Source organism: Pelodiscus sinensis, chromosome 13 (genome assembly GCF_049634645.1).
Source record: "Pelodiscus sinensis isolate JC-2024 chromosome 13, ASM4963464v1, whole genome shotgun sequence".
Lineage (NCBI taxonomy): Eukaryota > Metazoa > Chordata > Testudines > Trionychidae > Pelodiscus > Pelodiscus sinensis.
In genome coordinates, this window is record NC_134723.1 from 15,067,869 (window position 1) to 15,088,813 (window position 20,945).

At 41.1% G+C, this 20,945-nt stretch overlaps 1 protein-coding gene across 2 annotated transcripts in view; it reads left to right on the forward strand.

The window, feature by feature from the left end:
- The window catches only part of POF1B (POF1B actin binding protein), a 43,263-nt gene that overhangs the window by 15,327 nt on the left and 6,991 nt on the right, over positions 1 to 20,945 (forward strand). For both annotated transcript variants that reach the window (XM_075940756.1, XM_075940755.1), the window contains exons 4-12: positions 3,538 to 3,668; positions 4,114 to 4,141; positions 5,658 to 5,732; positions 8,813 to 8,905; positions 10,089 to 10,202; positions 11,645 to 11,797; positions 13,773 to 13,883; positions 15,237 to 15,365; positions 15,957 to 16,033. In XM_075940756.1, coding sequence (XP_075796871.1) covers positions 3,538 to 3,668; positions 4,114 to 4,141; positions 5,658 to 5,732; positions 8,813 to 8,905; positions 10,089 to 10,202; positions 11,645 to 11,797; positions 13,773 to 13,883; positions 15,237 to 15,365; positions 15,957 to 16,033 — 911 coding nt within the window. The remainder of the gene's footprint in view (positions 1 to 3,537; positions 3,669 to 4,113; positions 4,142 to 5,657; positions 5,733 to 8,812; positions 8,906 to 10,088; positions 10,203 to 11,644; positions 11,798 to 13,772; positions 13,884 to 15,236; positions 15,366 to 15,956; positions 16,034 to 20,945) is intronic.

The following is a 20,945-nucleotide window of genomic DNA, read 5'->3' on the forward strand; positions in this document are numbered from 1 at the left end:
CTTTTCCGGAGGCTCTTATTCCTACTTTGAAGTAGGAATAAGAGCCTCCGGAAAAGGGCGCTTTTTCCGGAGGATCGGGGCCAGTGTAGACGCTCTTTTCCGGCTTTTTTAAAAGCCGGAAAAAAGCGGCGGACATTTTTATTTAAATGCCGCGGGGGATATTTAAATCCCCCGCGGATTTCCCTACTACGATAGGTGAAATTTACATGCCCCTTCCGGAAAAGGGGCCAGTGTAGACGTAGCCTGAGAGTCTGTTAAGTTGAGACTGGCAACATCCTGACTAGAAAGGGTCTGGCTGTAACATTGTTTGTTACCTTGTAATTTGTAGAGGCCCAACTGGAAGGCATTTTTTGGTTGGAATCTGAAAAAGGGGAAGTTTTTAAAGTCTGCCATGTTTATAATCATGTCACTTGTAGATGGAGATGGGAATTTTAAATAGATACTTTCCTTTCAATATACAGATTATGGCATTTTTCAACTGTGTGTGTAAATGAAATTGTGTGTGTCCATTGCATTTGTAAAACCTCATGTTGGTATGTGCCAATAGGTAGTTAGTTACAGTAGTAACATAGTCATTATGAAGTGTCTGAGGATCTGGCACTTGTGTATAGTCAGAAAATGTATCCTGCCTCAGTAGGCAAATCCTCCTTTATATTCAGGAGTAAGGTAGGTAGGTTGAGTTGGTTCTGAACAGCTGGTAGTAGTTCTAGTAATCTTTTTTACAAGCTAAGAAGCCTCTTAGTTTGGGCCTGACCCTTCATCCTGTTCAGTCTTTGATGTTTCAAGCAGGCATGTGTGTGGTAAATGTGGGTCTCCTGATGTCTGGCAACTTCCTCTATCATTTGGTTTCCCAACTTTATATCCCTTTTGCCCAAGGCAGGAATTGTTTAATTCAGTTCAAACTGTTTTTCCCTTCTGTGGAAATATACAAGATCCAAAAGGGGTTCTAGCATCAGATGACATCCTAGCCACGTGGCTTTGTAGGACCAACCACAGTTTGGGCTTACAGGAAAAAACTAATCCATTTACAGATCATTGTCTTGAGCACTGGTCCATTAAGTTTCCTGAAGTACCACTAATGGCCTTCACTAGAAGACTTAAATTAATAAAACAGGTTTAACCTTCATATTTCTAGCTTTGCATATAAAACATTCAGTAGATTGTAACTTTAAAAATTGCTACCTGATGCATTTTGGAGTGATGTATATTCATAAAGCACGGAGGCTGTGACAGCTATTTTTAGAGAGCATTTTTAGGATAGGTAGGAATATTTACTACCAATTCTCCGTTCATTTTTGCTTTGAGAGTCTGTCATATATTATTCTTGTTTTGTTGTTGGTCAGTTTAGAGCAGGGGTGGGCAATAATTTTTGACCGGGGCCACTTCAGAAATTTTTGAAGTGGCCCCGAGCTGCCCCGGAAGAGGCGGGGCCTCAGGTGGAAGGGGCAGGGACAGGATATTTACGTGCTTCCCTACCCACAGACCCTGATTGGTCTTTGCTTCCCACAGAGAGAGCTACCAGCTGCTCTGAACAGCTGGCGGTTCCCTCTATGTACCCATGCACCTGGCGGTGGGAGGAGACTTCTTGTGCTCCCCTCAAGTCAATCAGAGCCTGGGGAGGGGGAGCACATGAAGTCTATTGCTCCCTGCCCCCGCCTGTAAGGGAACACCATGCTTAGAGTCAACGGTCAGCTGAGCAGCAGCTGGCGATTGACTTTGTGCCGAGCCCCTTGCAGGGTGGGAGAAGACTTCATGAGCTACCCCGAAGCCCTGATTGTCCTGGGAGCGGGGGAAGCACGCAAAGTCTCCTCTCACTCTGCCCTTGTCCTGCAAGGAGTGTGTGGTGCTTAGAAATGCTGCTCCCCTTGCAGGGTTGGGGGATATTTTGCACACTCCCCCTGCCCCCAGGCCCTGTTTGGCAACTCGCTTGGTGGGCCTGTGGAGGCTCTTTTGCCCACCCCTGGTTTAGATCCTAGGGTATGTCTACACTAGCCCCCTAGATAGATCTAGGGAGGCTAATGAGGGCGACTGGAATTGTAAATCAAGCCCGAGATTTAAATATCCCACGCTCGATTTGCATGTTCCCGGCCAGTCACCATTTTAGAAATTGACTAGCCCAAAGTAACTGCCCGCGTCTACACGTAGCAGTGAAACGGGATTCCGATTTAAAGCCCTAACTCGAATTAGCTGGTATTCCTCCTGCAATACTACTCTCAGTACCTACACTTTTCAGACACACACACTATTTTTCTACCATTGCAACACATTTGTTTAAACAACTTAATCGTAGCCAGGCAGGCAATGAAGATTTCGGGTGTAAAAGTACAAAAATGATAGTGCTGTAAAACTTAAAACAAAAATTCAGTTTTCTCCAAATTTCAGTTGTGTTGATGTACCCCCCCAGACTTCTCTTGAGTGCCCCTTAGGGTACTTGTACCACTGGTTGAGAAACACTGTGCTAGAGGATGCTGGGGAGCAGGTTTCAGGGTCCAGCTTCCAGCCAGCCCATAGTCAACCTTGTGAATTCCTGGGGTCCAGTGCAGCCATGTGTCTAGGGTTGGGGGTATGGGACTTCTGGTAGGATGGAGTGTCCGGAGCCACCATCTAGGTCCACACAACAGGGATGTGGGGGCGGGGGGCTTTCAGTAGGGATTCTGGGATCGAGGTCTGGCAGCCACTGTCGTGCCCAGCTCTCTGATTATACACTGTGTGCCGCATATGTGGCCCAGTGATAACTATGTTGAGAACCGTTGGTCTAGAGCCTATGATTATAGCGTATTTTCCAGCAAGTCCGTGTGTGTGTTGGATTGCATGATTTGAGTTAATGTGGCTGTGGATACTTGAAATGCATTTCCATACAATGGAAGCAAAAACCACTAAAAAAGAATTCTAGAAGTTATCAACAGCTTGGGGTTACAAATTTCACTTGGAAACAGGGCACCATAAAAGCCATTTGCTGTAACACTTAGCTTGAGTCCACCTTATGAATCTGAGTGTTGCTCAAATTTCACAATTAAAGAGGCTGCCTTGTATTTTGAAGGGATTCTTTCGTCTCCTAAAATCAGCCACTTAAAACCAACTTCAGCTTTATGAAGTTTCTTCAGGCTCTTCAGCGAAGCAGTGTCTGTGCTGCCCTTTCAGAGTGCCTGTGGCAAATGGCTAGAGGAGAGTGCGAGGCAATGCGCTGTTCACTGTATCCTACCTAGATAGCAAACAGTGAAAGGACACTTGGAAAGATCCTTAAAGGGGCTCCATGCCTAAGCTGAAATCTCACAGCTGGCTGCTTCTTTATGGCTATGGAACTGCCAACTAGGGGGAAATTGGGCAGATTACTTTTCCTTCCCTTTTTAGAGTCCTGCCTCTTTTTTTCCCAGTCACCCAAGTTCATTCCTTTCAAGTGAGGCCCAGCTTTTCTTTGTGTAGGGATCCCAATCCAACTGCTCTGTAACTGCATCTCTGGTTTCTTTGTTTGTCATCTTTAAAAAAAAAAAAACCCAGCCTTTTTATTAACCTTGCTAACTTTTTTTCCTCTTTCAGACACACTCTCTTCAAGAAGCTAATGACCAGCTGGACTCCAAATATTTTGGCGAGCTACTTGCTGAAGTGAACCGCAAGAGCAATGACCTATACAGCTCTTTACTTCAACATGTGGAAAAGATAGGAAGAAGGTATTGTAGACCCATCTGCCCCCCATTGTGGAGATCTAGGAATGTCATGGTTGGAGAAAGCAGTGCTGTTTGAGCTGCACTCTGCAGACAGTTAAAGATCTTACAATGTAGTACAGGGGTGGAGAACCTACAAACTACATCTGGCCCCTGGTGTGAGCCAGGACTGAGCTGGGCTTCCTGTCTGCCAAAAAAATGTACTTGCGAGGAGTAGAGGGGATGTGTGTAGTCTATAGCATATATCTATAAGCTTTTGCTATTGGTTAATCAACTACACTATTACATCCGTACTTTTTTTGTGATCCTTAAATCAAAACGGTGGTTGAAACCAAAAGCATGCACTCCCACTTCTTCTCATAATTAGGCAGGGGATTTTTTATTCCCCTTTCAGATCAGCAAGAGGCACACTGTTTAATCTGTCACTTTTTTCTTTGTGTGTGTTTTACAGGACGCAAGACATTGAATCTACAAATCAAGTAAGCACTTAAAGCAATCCAGTCCAAATGGTCGCTAACTTTTTGTTGTCTCAGTTTTGAACTCAATGAAATTATGCCAGTTCACCCCATCTGAGGATCTAGGCCTGTAATGTAAGGAAGACAACTTTTGGTAGTTGTGCACTCCTAGTTAATAGTAGGATTCCTAAATATATCTATAGCAATATGACTTAATGTACATGTTTAAAAACATTCTTAGAAATAATTTGTAGTACCATTATTTAGTAACTTGTGAGGGACAAACATTAAAACTTTTTTCTTGTGTGTTTGCTGTAAAATTGACAAGATAGGAAAGATAAGTTGTGCATCACTTAAGAAGCTTTCTAGGATAACTACTTAAAACATATAGCACTTTCATCCTCCCATAAATGGAGCAGATGTTTTTAACAACACTTCATAATTTTTCTGCAGAAAAAGTGAAAGTATAATGTTGTCCCCAAATAAAACTTAAAAGTGAATTTAGATCAGGGCTACTCAACTTTGCAAGCCCTGGGGGCCGCAATGGTACTCACAGCACATGCTGAGGGTCCAACTTAAGTGTAGTTGCATGTACATGTAAATAAATATGCAAATATATGTAAATAGTTTTTCACACTGATGGGCATGAATATAACAATTAAGGCAAAACTACACAACATGCAGGCCTCATTTAAGTCAGTTCTGCTGATATTAATAAAATGCAATATTTACCTGATTTCCACCCATATGACAGCATTTTTTATGAGCAATGACAGTCGAGGAATGGAACTACTAAAATGTGTATCAACAGAAGACCATTATATTGACTTGCCATTATGGAGTGTTTCCCTGCGGAGGCCATGTTCAAAGGATCCTACCCACAGGCTGTGTTGAGCCCTGCATAAACCCAAACTGCACTGGGGCCACAAACCAACAGGCTGCGTGTTGAGTAGCCCTGATTTAGATAAACAAATACAGACAGATTGGTCAGTTAAAATTTCTGACTACTTTGATCCTGTTGGAATTTGGTCAGGTAGATCGTGGACAGAAATTTTAGTTTAGTACTAAGTTGGGTGAAAAAGTGCCACTTACTGAATCACATACAGCATGCCATGCAGCATGTAGGTCATTCTTGTCTCCTACTGACACTTACCTTGTAAGATTTGATTTGATCAGATCACATAACAAGCTATGTAGCTGTAATTCACGGTAACCTTTATTTCTCCAGAATAGGAAGATAGAAATAATAAAAACTAAAATACATGCATTTTAAAATTGACAGACTCTTTGATTATTCATCAAAAAAATATTTCAAACTAATAAATTAATTTTATATACAATGAAAACTATAAACTTTGGAAGTTTTCTGGCTATACCTTGATCTGTGTTCATTCTCTTTCTCAGAGTTCTCTGTCTTTCGTGTGTTTTCCAAGTAGTAGAGTATAATTAATGAAGAGCTCACATTGTGATATACAGGAAGAATTATTATTCAAAATGTCAAAGCCAACAAATGGATTTGTTTTTCTGTATTTATTATTAGGAAGAAGATATTGAAGATTTGATTCCCAAAGGACTTTCGGAGTTGACAAAGCAGCAAATTCGATATCTCCTGCAGGTATACAAATAAAAAAATCATTTGCAAATCACAAAAAAGGACAGTTAATTTGAGGGGTTAGGCTATGTCTAAACTACGTCCCTCTTTCGAAAGAAGGATGTAAATTAGGCAGATCGAAAGTGCAAATGAAGCAGGGATTTAAATATCCTCCACTTCATTTGCATAACTGCATCACAGTGTTCTTTCAAAAAAGGGTATTTCGAAAGTGAAACTGCCATCTCGACGTGGTTCTTTTGGGGGAAAAAACCCACCTTTTTTTGAAAGATCCTGTACTCTCTCGGAGCACTAGGGGAGTTAAGTGTTTCAGTTGTGGGCCACATCAGTGAGGATTGGAGATTTTTAGAGTTTTTTGTTATTTTGTTTTTTGTTTGCTTCTCAGTTGTGATTTTTCTGTACGTCAGTAGCCCTTGATCTACAAAAGATTCTCCACTCCTGCCATAAATAAAGACATTGTTGAAACCTTTTGTATTAGACATAATATTTTACTTTATTTAAAAATGAAGTCTGGCCAACAAGCCCCCAATTGAGACTCAGCCGCATTATAACACTCTTGCGCCTTCCCACACACCAACTACGAGACCATCATATACCTGAACACCCTGCCCTGAACCTCTCATACCCCTACATCCCCAAACTCATGTACCTCCACACTTCCAGTCCTTTGCCATAACACTCCTGCACTTCCCATACCCCCCCAAACCTCTGCCCTGAGCCCCTCATATACCCCAAACCAGACTCCTGCACCTCCACATCTCTAGCACCTTGCCATAAGATTGACAGAAAACGACTTCATGCATATCTTCTGGCTGGATTTAACCAGTTATGATGTAAACTTCAAATAAATGTGCAAAAAGATGTAGCAGCAGAAGTCCCATTAAATAAAGTACAATGTTTCATTTATGCTATGATTAATTATTATGCCAATTATCAATAATATTAAGTTGTATATTTTCAGTCTTGCAAATCGACATTCTTATACGGCTCTTTGTTGACCACTTGTTCTGAATTTTGATGTCGTTTGGCTCTTTGGTTTGAAAAGGCTGACCCCTGACTTAGGCTATGTTTACACTGGTAAGGTTTGGTATCACAAGTGCTGTTAACATGCAAAAGTTGCCAAAAGTGAAAATTGATCAGACTGGTTTTTTTGATTTCCCATTATTGAATTTCCTGGCCACATTGCTAGCATCCTGTCAACAGAGCAAAGCAATGTGGGTAAGTATCCCACAGTGCAGTGCTGTGAAAAGGCAGAGCTGATCCCTGCACTTCTTGGGATTCCCTCTGAGTTCTCCTACAGCATTCCCAGTTGCTGGGATCAGAATCATGAGCAGCTTGGTGAGCTCTCTGTGCTAAGGAATGTCAAAGCAAAACAACAGTCTCTCCAGCCCTACCCTTGCAGCAGCAGTCTGCCTGCCTTGTGTTCCTAGTGCAGGGTAGAACAGGAGTATTCCAATGATTTGTTTTGTTCCCAAAAGGAAGCAGCTCACTCAGCTGTCAGGTACTTCTCCGAACTTTGAAAGGAGAGGGGGACGTGCCTGCAGTGCAGCAGAAATCAAAATATTGAGCGGAGTCATTTGGGCAGGCATTTTGGAATACTGGCAGAAGTCAGTTCTGTCAACAAAACAAACAGCAGAATCTACACTGGTTCTTTGTCAACAATAAAGGGAGAGGAAAAGAAAAACCAGTCTTGCGGGAAAGAAGATTTTTGTTGCCAAAACTAGGTGTTTTTCTTCGACAAAAATCTCACTGAAATGTGGAATGCTTTCATTGTTTTGTCGACAAAAGGCAGTTTTTAGTGACAATACTAGGTAGACAGTCTTAGGAATTGTAGCATAAATGCAGGGCCGGACGGAGGCATGGGTGAGCCGGGCAGCTGCCCAGGGTGCCAACCTACGCAGCGTCCCTTACAGCTACCATCAGGAGCCGCGCACCTGGCTCCTGCAGCGCCGGCCCTGCGGCGCCGGACAGCTGTGCCCTTGTCTCTACAGCTGAGGGGCCATGCACGGCTTGGTGCGTGCGCTAGCAGCGCTGGCTGGGCAATGTACGCGCCGTGCGCCCCGGGGCAGGCCCTGGGCTGTGCACCAGCGGCCATGGCCGGTATGGGCATGCGCTGTGCGCCCCGGGGGCGGGCCCTGGGCTGTGTGCCAGCGGCCACGGTCGGTTGGGCATGCGCTGTGCGCCCTGGGAGTGGGCCCGCGCACCGTGGGGGGATAGGCCTGCGCTCCACGAGCGGGCCTGCGCATGTACCCAGGGGCGGTGCCGCAAGCCCAGACCCAGGGCACCAAAAGGCTCGGGCTGGCCCTGCGTAAATGTTATGTTTGAAATCACCTTCTAATGATAGCTGCTGCAGGGGCAGCAGGTAGAATAAGGAGGGAGTATAGTGTGTTCTTGGATGCTGCTTTTAAATAGTATATTGATACCTGTAATCATTACTCAGCACTACTGTTTCTCTTTTTATATATCCTTTGAAATATGTTTTGGCTTTTTTCTCATTAAAAGGAGGGGCTGGTGTTTTTATCTAATGGTTTTTGTCCTTGGGGTGAAAGCTTAGTTTGGCAGGCCTCAAAAAAAGATGAGTCACTGTTGTCTGATTTCCCAGGAATAGTGACTATTATAGGATAGGTTTTAGTTGTTCTGTTTGTTTGTTTTTGTAACTTGTCTAATTCTGAACGTTCTCAACTTACAATATAGCTGAAAATTCAAAATATTAATGTAGTGTTCTCTCCCTTCCCACTGCTCTTGTTTTTCCTTAGTTGGAATGTTTATTTTGTCTTGTATTGTGAGGCAATACTTTTATGGAATTGAAAGTATTGTTTTCAGTGGATGAAAAATTCTCATCCTTGTAGACATGCATTCAGATTTCAAAGTACAAGTGACATGAGTAGTTCTTACAATTCCATTTTTAGAATGTTAGATGCAAGTTAAATGTAATTTTTCAAGTTTGCAATTATGCAAAGTCTCGAAACGGATTTAAAATAAATTCCATACTGTTAAACTAAAGATAGTTGTATTATTCTTGTTTGGTTATTTTCAATTATTAAATCCCACAAAGAAACTAAAATGTGTCCTTTTCTTTTTCCTAGATGAGAGTGACATCTGATAAATCACTGCAACTTGTACTTTCTACTTTTGGCAGTTTGCGTGAGGAGCTGTGCCACCTACAAGATGACTTAGGGGTAGGTTATTACAAAATTTAGTTTCCATTGCCTAATCTGTTTGGTTGATTTGGAGACCAGAAAGGACAATTATGATCAGCTACTGTTCTCCTGCATAATATATACCTTATTTTATTACATTCAATTGATTATTTGATGCATTTGAAAGAATTATTTTTAGTCCATACAGAAAATTTGGATTAGACCATCTCTTATCCCAGGAGCAAACTCCACTGCAGTTACCACTATGGTTTCCTCCTTTCATATAGCTTTATAGGCAATTGCCTATTTCAGAGAAGGAACTCTTGACACCAGGATACATAGCATAACATAGGAAGACTCGACAACGAAATAAACCTATATATTGTGGAGGATTTTGATCTTCCTTTACTTGATGGTGCTTAACTTGACCAAATATGGTTCTGTTTTTCTATTTCTGTGCTTTATAATGTCAAAGTATTCTGTTGAACAGAACCAGACAGGAGCTTTCTCTGGAACTAGCCAGAGACCATGGAAATGAAGTTCCAAAGGAAAAAAGGATCATCACAAACTTCACAGTCTTCCAGTCTGATGCTAAATCTATACTACAGCTGAGATCTATGTTCTGAGATTGCTCCACCAGCAGCTGGTTTAGTGAGTCTAGTGAAGACCTGCCAAATCAACTGCAGATCATTTTCCCATCAACCCTGTTACTCTATCCCAGATGAGAAGAGTAAGAGAAGTTGACAGAAGAGTGTCTCCCATCAATCCCCTGCAGTGTAGACCCTGCAGCAACTCAACTTTAATGTACATCGACTCCAGCTACATTTATATAGAAAGTTTGTCAGCTTTCTGATGTATGTAGATGTAGCCTGAGAGAGAGGCACATTTCTTTGACCTTGCCTTCTCTAGTGTAAAACATATAAATATGTATGCAAATCTGAATTTATATTAAAAAAAAAAACAAAGCACTGCACTGCATATAAAAATATGTACAAAATAATGTAATCATGTACATTTCGGGCTAAGTTTGCAGTATTGTAATAGAGCAAAAGTATATCCAACAAAACAGATTTATAATTGTTTTATTTAATTTGACTTTGTGATGAGCTGATAAATAAGTCATTTTAATTCCTCTGTTATTTTTAAAAGTAAGGGGATCTTTTCTTTTATTTCTACTGACAAATTATAGTAGCTGTTCATAACAAGTACTTTTGTATAATAGAAATTGGAAACCGACAAGATGTTACTAGAGAAAGACCTGGCTTTTAAAAAATCTCAGGTGAAGGAGTATGAAACACTCTTCGCGTCTATGAGAGAGAATAATCGCCAGCAGCAGGTAAATTATTTTGAACAAAACTTACTATTACCCAGGAATTAATACTGAGCTTTATGGACAACTTTCACAAATCTATTTTTCGAATAACAGCTTCTAAAAAAGAAGTAAGTTGGTGATCAGAATTTTCTGTAACATTTTCTAAATAGCTACATACAGTACTATTTTTGCAGATGTTCAGGAATCTAACACACATGATTCAATTCTCAGTTATACTGTGCACCTCTGCCGGTGTTATGGAGCCTTAATATGGATGCAAATTATTTTTCTACTTTAATTTTTTTAAAATATATATGTATGTGTTTTAAAAAAATCATAGCAATCAGTTGTTACATGACATTAGGGTTAGTGTAGGGTGTGGTATTTGCAAAAAATACCATAGGCTATAAAGTATCAGAAGCAATAAGTTGAGTCTGCTAGTAATCTGTTTTTAAAAAAAATCAGTAATGCTCAATAAACAATTTGTTGTTGTTGTCTGCCTATTAAGAATTTAGCCCACTATATCAAATACATTGAGTAGTCTGGTGGTGGTAGGGAATTTTGTCCAAAACTAGAGATTGAAGAACTTAATCTCTTGGAAAAATCCAATTCCAATTTTCATAGCTTCTTTTCAAGTGAATTTGGCCTTCCCCTCAGAACATCTTTCCACACATGCTTACACTCTGAAGTGTAAATACCAAATTATTTCCAGTTTTGAGTACACAGCCAACACTGGATACACTTTATACACTAAAGTAGGGCTACTCAACTTTGCAAGCGCCGGGGGCCAGAATGGTACTCATAAGCACATGGTGAGGGCTACATCTTAAGTGTTGTTGCATGTACTGTGCATGCAAATAAATATGTGAATAGCTTATTTCACACTGATGGGCATGAATATAAAGATTAAGGCAAAACTACACAACATGCAGGCCCCATTTAAGTCCTTGATATTAATAAAACGCAATAAATATCTGATTTCCACCCACATGACAGCACTTTTAATAAGCAATGACAGTCAAGGAATGGAACTACAAAAACGCGTATCAATAGAAGACCATTATATTGACTCGCCATTATGGAGCATTTCCCAGTGAAGGCCATGTTCAAAGGATCCCGCCCATGGGCTGTGTGTTGAGCCCCGTGTAAACTCAAACTGCACTGGGGCTGCAAACCAATTTGCCTCATGCGGCCCATGGGCTGCTTGTTGAGTAGCCCTGCACTAACGGCCTAACCCCCTAATTCCAGTTGATTTAAGTTGAATATGTGCACATCTACCAACATCTGATCTTCCAGCTGATATGAATCCGCTATCAATACAGCTCTATATAGGCCAGTACGTTTTTTAAAATAAATAGCTACCCACAAATAACTGTATACCCCAAACTAAACTTTGCTCACAGACAAACCTTGAAACCAGCCACATTGGCCCATATCTAAGAAGTTTGTGTATGCTGCTTTCATAGAAAGAACTCAGAGATAGTGCTGCAAAATGTCGTTCATTGGAAGAAAAGATCTTCTCTCTCCAATATGCTGAGGGAGAGAAGGAGTGCCGGATAAAAGAGCTGGAGTACTGCAAGCGTGCGCAGGAACAAGATATCCAGAACCTGAGAATGCAGGTAATGCAGCAGTGGACAATTATTTTTGATGGCGGGGGGAGAAGGCATTCTAAGATTTTTGGAATATGATCAAGGGCCACACTCTTCCATGATACTAATAGAGGAGGTGTGGGGTCTGAGATGGAGGTTGGGTGCAGAAGGAAGCTTGGCGTAAGGAATTGGGATGCAGGAGGGTGTATAGAGTCTGAGAGGGAGTTTGGGTGAAGGAGGCAGTTACGATGGGCACAGGAGGAGATGCACAGGTTTGGGTTGTGACCTAGAGCAGGAGTTTGCTGTGTAGTGATTTGGGTTGTGAACTAGGGCAAGAAGGCATTGCCACCTAGGGCAAGGGGCTGGGTTGTGGGGTTTTAGGTTGTGACCTAGGGCAGGAGGGGATTGTGGTCTGGGGCAAGGGATCAGGGTGCAGGTTCTGGAAGGGGCATAAGCTCAGAAGGGCGCAGAGGGCTTGGATTGTGTGGAGTAAGGGGGTAGGAGTGGGGTGGGGCAGAGGGCTGGAATGCAGAAGGAAGCTTGAGGTAAGGGGCTGGTATGCAGAAGGGCATGTGTGGTCGGAGTGAGTTTGGATGAAGGAGGCAGTCATGACATGGGCCACAGGATTGGGGTTCAAGAAGAAGAGGTACAGGGGTTTGGGTTATGACCTAAGGTGGGGGGAGATGTGACCTGAGATAAGGGATTGGGGTGCAGCATCTGGGAAGGGGTATGGGCTCAGGTCGGGGACAGAGGGTTTGGGTTATGTGGGTTGGAAGAGGCTTGGGGGAGGGAGGAGCTGGGATGCCAGAGGCAGGCTCTGGCTAGGCAGCTCCTGGCCAGCATCCCAGCAGGGTTCTCAGGCAGCCTCCCTGCCTGTCTCACCCCGCATAGGCTACAGGGGCTATATGCTTTGGTGAATAAGAGCCTAAAGGGAGGGGGTGAGTTATTCAAACAGGCGGCTCCCATTGGCTAGAAACTGGCCAATGGGATTGTGTTGTGGTGGGGACAGTGCATGAAGCCTCCCCCATTCCCCGTCAGCTGTGAAAGAGAAATGGCCCAGCAGCCGCTTTTTTTGAGTGGCGTTCAGGGCAGGCAGGGAGTCTGCCTGAGGCTTCCTGCTGCATCCGTGGGCTGGATCCAGAAGTTTGGCAGGCCTAACCCGGCCTGCATGCCCCATTTTGCCCAGGCCTGAGATAATGGTTTTTTTTATTTTCCTGTCAATATTTTTTTCACTCATAAATTCAACTGCACTAGATTTAGAATGCAAGGGAAGTTAGACATACAAAGATAATTTTAATATGGTGCAATATACTAATGGCATATTGGAGTACATTAATAGGAGCATTGCCAGCAGATATAGGGAAGTGATTATTCCCCTTTATTCGGAACTGGTAAGGCCACATCTGGAGTATTATGTCCAATTCTGCATCCCCCTTTCCCGCCCATAGAAAGGATGTGGACTCAGTGGAGAAAGTCCAACAGAAGGCAAGAAAAATGATTAGGGAGCTGGAGCACATGACTTATGAGGAGAGACTGAAGGATTTGTGCTTATTTAGTCTACAGAAGAGAATAGTGGGGGGGATTTGGTAGCAGCTTTCAACTACCTGAAGGTGGGTTCCAAAGAGGATAGAGAAAGGCTGTCCTCAGTTGTGATAGATGTCAGAATGAGGAGCAATGGTCTCCAGTTGCAGTGGGGGAGGTCAAAGTTGGATATTAGAAAAATCTATTTCACTAGGAGGATGGTAAATCACTGGAATGGATTCCCTACCGAGATGGTAGAATTTCCACCCCTAGAGTTTAAGTCCCGGCTTGACAAAGCCTTGGCTGGGATGATTTAGTTGATTGGTCCTGCTTTTAGCAGGGGATTGGACTTGATGCCCTCCTGAGGTCTCTTCCAGTCCTAGGAATCTATTAACGTGTTTTCTCATCTAGTGATACATACTTTATATCCTTAACTGAATTAAACTGTGTAATAACTAGAGTTCTATAATTTTGTTTTGCATAGACCTGTTCTAATCCAGTGCTACAAGCCACCACAGATGAGCTTTCTAGTCGTTACGTGGAGATGATTAACAACTTGAGAGAGGATAAAGATAGAGAGATCCGTAATCTTAGGGTATGTTGATTATCATATATATCTATATATTCAATTGTATATGGACTTCAGAGCAAAGTATGGTTATAGGAAAGTGACAGGTTCCATTTTCAAAATTACAAAATGGGGGGGGGGGAGCGTATACTAACCAAATATACATACTTAGGGTATTTTGTAGTTTGATATGAGAACTAGTGGTTTCTATTTTGTATCATTGAAATACTGGCTTTGTTCATGTTATGTTTGGTTTATAACTAAAAATTCACTGTCCAGAAGTTGGTTTTAGAGATTTTTTTTTTTTCTGACTTCAAAATTGGGTTGACAGGTTTGTACGCATTTATAGATCCTGAGTTCAGCAACAAAAGCCTCGTGTATCTTGATGGGGGTGAAAAAACTAACCAAAAAGGCAGCTTTCATAAAATAAGACAGATCCTAATTTAAAGTATACCTATAAAACTTGTCACATAAGGGGTATGTATATTTGACCAGCTTAAAGATCATTTTTAATTGTACTATATTTGATAACCAAATGAATTTACCAGAGCAAGCTGAGTTTTCTAAACATTATACCTACTGATACCAAACAAAACACAAGCACCAGTGCACTACTAAAATAATATACCAACTCAGAACCACCCATTGCACCAAAAAAGGTGCTAACATATTTTAGTTGACTTACTCTTGAGTCTCCCTCTGGATACGTTTTACATTAATTGGTTATTTTAAGTAGCGTCTTTCTATGTGAGAATCCACATGAAGGGATGACATCTAAAGTGCTCTCAGTTGTACTAAGTGATAAATTGGAAATACAAATATTTTCTCCTCTTGCGAGAATACTTCAAAGTGCTGTACCAATAGCAGATCTAAAACTTTTAAACAAAAATTGGGATTTTAAGTATATGCCAGTAGGATACAGAACATAACAAAATTATTTTCTTATATGATGAAAATCTTTCATTTTCAGAGTAATATCCAGGTCTAGCCACACAAGTGGAGGACCATTGAATACCTATATTCAAGGTCATGATGATAATTTATGCTTATAGTATAAATCTTAAAGTAACAGAAATGAGAACAAAACATGGGAGAAGTAGTGGATGAAATAAAATGAATCCACAAATCTGTGTAAAATTAAATTAATTCTTGTTTAAAAGTGACCTACAAAGGAAGAGAAGTTGGTCTTTGTCTTTAGTTCATTATGTATTAAAAAGCCTGAAAAGCTTACTATATATAAATAAATTAATTAAATAAAGAGGAAGGGCGGGGGGATAGAATTCCATAGCTTGTTCATTGCAAGTCATCTTAAAGATACTTCGATCTCAAAACTATTATTTTCCTTAGTTTCCCTAATATGTGCATAACCATTTTTTAAAGTCCCAGATAAACCAGTTCCAGCAAGATATTTCAAGAAGAGATGGAAGTAACAGTGACATCCATATAAGGCTGCATGAACTGACTTCAATGTTGGAAGAAAAGGAGACTTTTATTAAACAGCAGCAAGAGGTAAAATAGTGTTTATTTGTGCTGCAGTTGTATACAGTCTATTATCACTCTTATCTGCTTGGGGACCATAAGACAATTCAAATTTCAGCTGTGTAAATAATTAGAATTTAAAGGGGAAGGTAGCGAAGATATGCCAAGGTAACAGATCAGTAGTGCTGGTCCCTTTACGTGCTCTATTCCATGTAAGCTGTAAGGCTTTGGTTTTCAGGACACTTTTCCCATTTATAATTATAATATAACATTCCTCTATAAGAATTTTTAATTCTGATCAACAGCTGCCCCTTCCTTTCATCCATGTTAGGTGGAGGCCAGTGGAGTCTATGAGCATGTTTCATAGAGAGAAGTTCTGCAATTTGTTTAAACTTTTATGTCTCCTGAAGCAGGTGTTAAGTTTTATCCAACCCCTTGTAATAACATCAACTGTTAGGCAGAGCCTGAAGGCCTTTCTTTGACCCAGTCTGTTGAGATAACAAAAGTTATTCCATAGTGTCTTGTGAAAGGAGTTTTTAACCTTAAGGGTTTTTTTGTGGCTTTAGAGTTAACGTTTAATGAAGGGTTCAGAATTATCATTTTTATTTTTGGTTTCCCTAGGAACTCTTCAGGTTGAAGCAAGAAAGATTCTCATCTGATCAATCCACAGCTGTAACAAAGTCTATCATCACCAAAAAGTAATGCAGCAATACAATTCCTTTAAAAAAATTTGCTCTTTGATTTTCATTATATACTGTTTTTTGCAGAAGCAATTGCCTGCCAGTGTCAGGTTATGAGAATTGCTTTTAAAATGTTTAACAACAGTGCTAAGAAAAATGTCTGGAGAGGATGCCCTTTATATAGTCCTACAAACTGTTTTAATGAAGTGTTCGGAGGGAGTGAAGATAAATCAATGTGTTCCTGCCTCTGAATCTCACTTGATAAACTCAACCAAAGGTTGTGTACGTCTGAGAAATGCCAGTATTCTTTGATTCAAATCTATCTATCCTGTTGCACTTTTTATTCAAAACAGTTGTATTTATGGTCAGAAAACTATCAATATACATGGCAACCTTTGTCATTGTGAATGCTGATTTAGATTTGCTTGCTTTGGGTATAAAAAATATAATACTGTTATATCCTTTATGCTCTTCTGAGTTAATCACACTGAAACTTGGTCTATCTACACTACTGAGTTAAGGTGACATAAGTGATAATATGTCAGCCTAATTTTTTAGTGTCTATGGTACAGCTTTTCTCCCACTATGTAAGTGCCCACTACACCTCAATAAGTTGCAGGTAGGATCAATGTCAGTGTATTTAGGATTTCTGCTGTTGTCAATTTAACGGATCCTATGGAGCTGTGAAATAAACAAGACAGCTGGGTCTCCACTCTTACACTCAGGTCAACTGCCATGGTCCCAAAGTGGGTTTCCCTGTCAGAAGCAAAAAGGTGCATGTGACTTCCCCCACGCTCCAGGCAAGGAGCTACATAGAGCTGAAAGCCCAGCCTTTTAGATCACACTGACAGGAGGATAATGTGGACATCAGCCACCTCAGTACTTACTGTGGACATGCCCTGAGAGAGCTGGGTTCTCTTCTGAATTGTGTAACAAAAAGGCCTCTCTGCTGTTTTTTTTTTTTTTAAATTAGTCTTAAAATATACCTCAGTTGTGTATGCAGTGTTAGGGAGGTGGACTGATTTGTATTAATTTAAAAATACTGTACAATTCTAGTGGGTTGTGGGTTATGAGAGTGCTTATTGTAAGCATGCATTGGTTTAGTTAATAGCAGTGCTCTAAGAAAGCAAGCAGGGAGGTAACAATGGGTTACCTCCTGACAAACTGACCTGAAGTTTAAGAAACAACATGAAAACTGTTTGGCTATATCTAGACTACGCTCTATTTTCTAAAGAGGATATGCAAATTCAGCAAGATCTTTTGAAAGTGAAAGTAGTCTGGATGTGGTTTTTTTTCCGGAAAAGAACCCTTTTTCGAAAAAGCTGCTCTTCTTCAAAAAATGAGCTTTATGTGTTTTTTTTTCGGAAAAGGGGTTTTTCCCAGGGAAAAAAAATGCGTCCAGACTACTTTCGCTTTCAAAAGTGTGATCGGAAGAAGATATGCAGATTCCCGTAGAATTTGTGTATCCTCTTTCGAAAATAGAGCGTAGTTTAGATGTACCCTTAGCTATGAAGATTCTTCATGCAGAATCCCCACAAGTTACACAGTTGTTTTGCTAAAGCTGGGGAACAAACCGGTAAAAAGGACAATACACAGTTAGAAACATGCTCTACAAGATCTGTAAAAATTTAAACAACTAATAGTCTTGTAGCACCTTGTAAAGACTAACAGGGAGGTTGAGGGAAGGGGAAAAAAGGGAGGAAAGAAATAGTTAGTGTGCATGCTACATGAAGCTAATAGAGAAGGTGAAAATTAAGTGCAAAATTGTTTTTGTTTTATGTTAGGATGTGGAATGTAGTGGGCCATCCAACCAATGTCTTGATTCATACTTTTGTGATGGGAATCAAACCTGTAAATGAAGTTAAGTTTTAAGGCTTCCCTGTGTAGATGGCTTGTGGAATTGGCCTGAAACAATACGATGACTTTAAGATCCATTAATGAGTGCCCGGGCAAGTTAAAATGTTCCCCAACAGGCTTCTGTGTGTTGCCTTTTCGGATATCTGATTTGTGTCCGTTAATTCTTTCCCATAGAGATTCTGCAGTTTGGCCAATATACGTGGCAGAGGGGCATTGCTGGCATTTGTTGGCATAGATCACATTAGTCAAAGATCTGTACATTTACCTTTGCCATTTATTTTTGTCTTTTGAGCATCCCTTTGATTTCATCTGTAATACTAATTAATGGGTGTTGTCAACTTAATCTTCTATGATTCTGTGCAAGAAACCTCAGGAGGCCATCTAGTCCAACTCCAAACTAAATCATGCCAACCAGAGTTTTGTCAAGCCTCACCCCAAAACCTCTAAGAATAGAGATTCCACCATCTCCCTAGCAACTCATTCCAGTGCTTTAACACCCTCCCAGTGAAGCAGGTTTTCTTAATAGCCAACCTAGATTTCCTCTACTACAACTTTAGACAATTGTTTCTTATGTCATCTGCCACCTCCCCCCTCATTCTCTTCTGCAGACTAAATAAGCCCAGTTCCCTAAGCCTCTCCTCATAATGTCCCCCAATCCACTAATCATTTTAAATGCCTCTGCTAGGTGCTCTTTAATTTGTCCATATCCTTTCTGTTGTGGGCCCCTAAAAATTGGACACAGTACTCTGGATGACACCTCACCAGTGGTAAATAGAGGGGGTAAATCACTTTCCTCGATCTGTTGGTACTGCTCCTCCTAATGCCACTAGCCTGCTTGGCTACAAAGGGACATGGTTGACTTTTATATTCAGCTTTTCATCTACTATAATCCCCAAGTCCTTTTCTGCAGAACTGCTGCTTAGCCAGTTGGGCCCCAGTCTGTAAAAGTGTTTGGGATTCTTCCATCGTAAGTACAGGACTCTTTACTTGTCCTTCATGAACCTCATCAGATTTCTTTTGGCCTAATCCTCCTATTTTGTCTAGGTCACTCTGGACTGGGGATGTAGTAGTGTAACCTTTCAAATATTAACCGATAAGCACGAGCTTATTGGTCACCATAATGATTACACTCTGGCTTCTGTCCCTGCTCCTGGGAAGCTGACTGCCACCCCAGACTGCTGTCTCTGTATCACAGGTAGCAGTGCAGGATGGCAGCCATCTCCCCAGGAGTAGGTCCAGTAGGCAGGAGTATAAGTTATATACTGCAGAGGTGGCAGCGTGTAATCTCCAAGATTTGTAATGGTTACACTGTTACTTAATTAACTGCTTTTTAACATCTCTCCTAAGGACCCTATCCCTATTCTCCAGCATGTGTACCTCTTCCTCCACTTAGTGTCATTTGCAAGCTTGCAAAGGGTGCAGTCCATCCCATCACCCAGATCATTAATGGAGAAGTTGAACAAAATTGGTCCTAGGTCCTGTCCCTGGGGCACTCTGCTTGATACTGGCTGCCAGCTAGACATTGAGCTGTTGTCTGCTACCCATTAAGTCAGACAATCTAGCCACCTTACAATCCATTCGTCCCAGCCATACTGTGGAAGACCATATTGAAAGCTTAGCTAAAGTCAAGGTATCCATATGCACCCCTTTCCCTATATCCACATAGCCAATTATCTCATCACAGAAGGCATGACTTGCCCTTGTTGAATTCATTTTGACTGTTCCTGATCACCTTCATCTTCTCCAAATGTTTCAAATTAATTCCTTGCGTGGATCTGCTCCATGATTTTTCCCTGGGACTGAGGTAAGGCTGACTGGTCTGTTCTTCGATCCTCTTTCCCTTTAAAAAAAAAAAAAACCCTGACATTATGTTGGCCTTTTTCCAATGATCAGGGACCAGTTGCCATGGTTTTCAAAGATAATGGCCAAAGGCTTTGCAGTCACATCAGACGACTCTCTCATAAGAATATAAGAACAGCCAAAGGTCCATCTAGGTCAGTGTCACTGTCTTCTGACAGTGGCCAATGCCAAGTGCCCCAGAAAGAATGAACAGAACAGGTAAGTATCACGTGATCCCTCCCCTGTCATCCATTCCCATCTTCTGACAAACAGAGGCTAGGAACATCATTCCTACCTATCCTGGCTAATTGCCATTGAGGGACCTATCGACCATGAATTTATCAGTCTTCTCTGAACTCTGTTAAAGTCCTGATCTTCACAACATCCTCTTGCAAGGGGTTCCACAGGCTGACTGTGTATTGCATGAAAAAATACTTCCCCTTGTTTTAAACCTGCTACCTTTTTTCATTTGGTGACTCCTAGTTCTTGTGTACAGGAACAAGCAAACAACTTTTCCTTATTCACTTTCTCCACACCAGTCATACATTTTATACTTCTGTATCATATCCCTGCCTAGTCTCTTCTTTTCTAAATGGAAAAGTCCCAGTCTTTTTAAACTCTCCTCATATGGCAAATTTTTCCAAACCCCTAATAATTTTTGTTGCCTTTTTTCTGTACTTTTTCCAGTGCCAAGATTTGTTGTTCTTTTTTTGAAACGCGGTGACCACATCTGCACTAAGTATTCAAGATGCGGGCATATTATGGATTTATATAGTGGCAATAAAATCTGTTTTATTCTTTATCCCTTTATTAATTATTCCTAACATTTTGTTTGCTTTTTTGATTGCTGCTGCACATGGAGTGGATGTTTTCAGAGAACTACCACAGACTCCAAAACCTCTCTTGAATGGTAACAGCTAAATTAGTCCCCATAATTTTGTATGTATAGTTGGGATTATGTTTTCCAATATACATTACTTAGCATTTATCAGCACCCTCAGATGCATTAGATCCATCTCCATGGACCTGTGAATGTCCAGCTTTTCTGAATATTCGTTAATCTGCTCTTTCTCCACTAAGCTACTCACCTCTTCCTCTTACTATGCTTCCAATTGCAGCAGTCTGGGAGCTGATCTTGTTTGTGAAGAAAGACAAAAAAAGCATTTAGTACTTCAGCTCTTTCCACATCACCAGTCACTAGGTTGCCTCCCTCATTCAGTAACAATCCCACACT